At 39.4% G+C, this 3,649-nt stretch overlaps 1 protein-coding gene across 1 annotated transcript in view; it reads right to left on the bottom strand.

Moving 5' to 3' along the window:
• The window catches only part of LOC138350341 (splicing factor 3A subunit 2-like), a 13,078-nt gene extending 9,744 nt beyond the window's left edge, over nucleotides 1-3,334 (bottom strand). Inside the window, exons 1-2 of the mRNA XM_069300967.1 lie at nucleotides 3,206-3,334; nucleotides 2,726-2,783 (exon numbers count right to left, since the gene is read on the bottom strand). Coding sequence (XP_069157068.1) covers nucleotides 2,726-2,783; nucleotides 3,206-3,334 — 187 coding nt within the window. The remainder of the gene's footprint in view (nucleotides 1-2,725; nucleotides 2,784-3,205) is intronic.
• Nucleotides 3,335-3,649: the final 315 nt, after the last annotated feature.

The following is a 3,649-nucleotide window of genomic DNA, read 5'->3' as shown; positions in this document are numbered from 1 at the left end:
TAGTCCAGGTACTCCCCAGTTTCTAGAGAGTAATCACTGGTGATAATGATAAGTTAGTGTGGTGTCCTTTACTGAAAACGTTCGCAAGGCACCATCACGTGTTTGCACTGTTTATGTAAAAAAACGTTCTGGCCTCGGGTGGTGGTGGGCGCATCTCTCCCAGCCATCGTCCCCCATCCTCCCAGAGCAAAGTAGCCTTCAATGAATATTTATTGATTATTTTTACTGTCTAGACATATGATTATGATAAAATGTGATTACAATATAATTAGATATAGGATTTAAACATTACGGGTAGTAGTTGTTAGTATCATTGATTCTTATTAAGGATTTGAATTAATCCTCACTGGAAATTAATTGATGTTCCAATAGTTTTTTAATTAAGATATTTGTCTTGAATCATCAAGTTCCTTGAGAAATAATGCATAACGTCATGTAGACCATTTGGGCCCAAAAGTCAAACGGGATCACGGTAGCATTGTCATGTAGGATTCAGTGATGTAGGATATTTTAAATCTGAAGTGATTCTAATATGATTTTGATATGATACAAAAATAATAAATTTCTTAGATAATAATGTTGATACAGTGGATAAAATTTCCCACAGTGGTGGTGGTTGGTGTAGTTGTTTTGACGGTGAATGGTTGTTTTATATTAGTGGATGATTGGTTATTAATGCTGGGGTTAATAACTTTTACTAGTTGAAACCAGGATATTGATGACGGGCTTTTAACTTTTACTAGTGGGTACATATTGATACCGGTTTTATAACCTTTACTATTAGGTAGTGGGATTTTGATTTAAGGTTAATAACTATTACTAGCCGGATATTGGGATATTGAGGCTAAATTCCTTATCTTTATTAGTGGCACTAATATTGTTGAGGTTTGTGTCTTGTTTCTAATAATTGAGTTGATATGAAAGATAATACTTCTTTGTTTTAGCAACTGTTAACATTTAAGGTTAGATCTTAGGTTCTGTCAAAGGGAAATGTTTGCTCAACAAAGGGGCTGGGTGAATACAGACGATGAGTCACAATAACGAGGCTGAAATATGTTGACCAGACCACACAGTAGAAAGTGAAGGGACGACGACGTTTCAGTCCGTCCTGGACTATTCTCAAGTCGACCATTCACAAATGACTTGAGAATGGTGCAGGACGAACCGAAAAGTCGTCGTCCCTTCACTTTCTAGTGTGTGGTTTGGTCAACAAAGACTGTTTGGTCATAACTAGGGAGGTCATCTATGTAAAGGTCGTTCTGGTTTTCCAATATCTAGCATTCATTTCTATAATACTGATCCAACCACTTGGGCTGGACGGTAGAGCGACGGTCTGGCTTCATGCAGGTCGGCGTTCAATCCCCGACCGTCCAATTGGTTAGGCACCATTCCTTTCCCCCCGTCCCATCCCAAATCCTTATACTGATCCCTTCCATGGGCTATATAGTCGTAATTGCTTGGCTCTTTTCCCCCTTGATAATTCGCAATTAACAGTTTTCTTGTTTGAGCGGCGGCTTCTCAAATTGTGCTAATTGGTGAACCATTTCTAACATTAGATGTGTTACCTTAGATATTGTTACATAATATATTAATACACTTGATAGTGTTACGTAGCATATTGTTATTTTGGATAGTGTTACGTAGGATAATGTTGCATTGATGTTACGTAAGGTGTTGTTAAGTTAAATAGTGTTACGTAGCATATTGTTACATAAGATATTGTTACATAAGATATTGTCACATTAGATAGTGTTACATAAGATAGTTTTACGTTCAATAGTGTAACTTAATATATTGGTATGTTAGGTGATGTTATGCCAGATATTGTTAAGTTAGGTAGTGTTGCATAAGATAGTGTTACGTTACATAGTGTTACCTAAGATGGTGCTACATTAGTGTTACGTTTGATAGAGAAACGCAAAATAATGTTATAGTAGATGGCAGTACGTCAATCTGTGTAACGCTAGTTAATGTTATGTTAGTGTTATGCATGAGAGTGTTATGTTACATTGTGTTATGCATGAGAGTGTTATGTTACATTGTGTTATGCATGACAGTGTTCTGTTACATTGTGTTATGCATGACAGTGTTCTGTTAGCGTTCTATCAAGAAAAATATCTTCCAGATAATTTGACAGTCTCCTAGAAAGATCTTCAAAATGTAAGGTAGCTGATCTTTTTATTGTATTCCAGTGTTGCTGCAGTTATGGTCGGTGGTTCCTGTGTTGTGGTTGTTATAATAGGTGGTTCCTGTGTTGTGGTAGTTATAATAGGTGGTTCCTGTGTTGTGGTTGTTATGGTTGATGGTTCCTGTGTTGTGGTAGTTATGGTAGATGGTTCCTGTGTTGTGGTAGTTATGGTTGATGGTTCCTGTGTTGTGGTAGTTATGGTTGGTGGTTCCTGTGTTGTGGTAGTTATGGTTGGTGGTTCCTGTGTTGTGGTAGTTATGGGAGATTACTGACTACCTTTGTCTTGGTAGTTAGCAGTAATCCTCAGTGATACTCTTAATTATCAGAATCCCTCTGATATTCTCATGGCGTGGTTCATGAAGAAGAGATCAATTATACACAACTATGCTATTTAAAACATACAAAAATATACAAAAATGCCAACTGACTTCTAGCAAAATTAGAAAAATGGAGTCACTGGAGCGAATGTAAATACTTTTGGACAGAAATTTGGTTCACGATGCAATATTAGAACACTTTGACGTGACCTTTACTTACCTGTCGCTGCGTCCCACTGGCACACGAACACAGCAGCATGAACTATCAGTAACACACACTATACAGATTTTCACAGTTGGGACAAATACTGAGACTTTTTTCATTATCAGTAATATAAGGAACCATGGTTAAGAAAAACATTTCTCAGCAAACACGCAAGATTCTGTTCTAACTGTGAAGACATTAGGTAACTGCGCGTTTGGTGTCAGGACGAAGAACGTTATTCTCTGCTCTGAAAGTGGAATACAGAACATTTTACATCCATCTATTCTTTGGATGTAGAATACCCTGTACTCTACATCCATAGATAAAGATGTTGATGTCCATCTACATCTACTCTGCATTCTACTTGTAGAATGTCCATAATATGATAATACTTGAAACAATGGTAAGTTCGGTACTATAATATCGTCGTTGGGTCCTGTCCTCCCCGAGCGGGAAGTAGTGTCCTCGCCTCGTCAACACCCAGCACAGTCTTACACTCTGGACCTCCTTCATGGGTGGCAGCCTGGTGCCGCTCCGGCCTCTGCTGCTTCTCATGGCTGATACCTGACAGCACTCTGATGCTTCTGATGTCTGTGGCACCTCTAATATCTCTGATGCCTCCATCGTCACTGTACAGGTTGTTCCTATGATGCACTCTGCCGTACCGTCGTCAGTGTGGCGGCCCACTCCTGGTGGCGGGACGGGGAAGCAATTGCCCGGTTAGCAGTTAATGATCAATGATCCTCGTCTGCTTGTTCTAGCGAACCACCGCTCAATAAAGAAAGCCTTTCTTAACCGACGCGATTTACGGTTTCCTGTGCATCTTCTTCGTGTTTCGGGACTCTGTTGTAGGTCTTGGTTCGTGCAAGTAAGTCTGTCCTACCTGAGAGAGAGTCTGCTCCCTGCTGTTTGGGTCCGGATCTTTAATATCCTGGCCAA

The sequence above is a fragment of the Procambarus clarkii genome, chromosome 45 (genome assembly GCF_040958095.1).
Source record: "Procambarus clarkii isolate CNS0578487 chromosome 45, FALCON_Pclarkii_2.0, whole genome shotgun sequence".
In the NCBI taxonomy this organism is placed as follows: Eukaryota; Metazoa; Arthropoda; class Malacostraca; order Decapoda; family Cambaridae; genus Procambarus; species Procambarus clarkii.
This window is presented reverse-complemented; position numbering and strand designations above follow the sequence as displayed.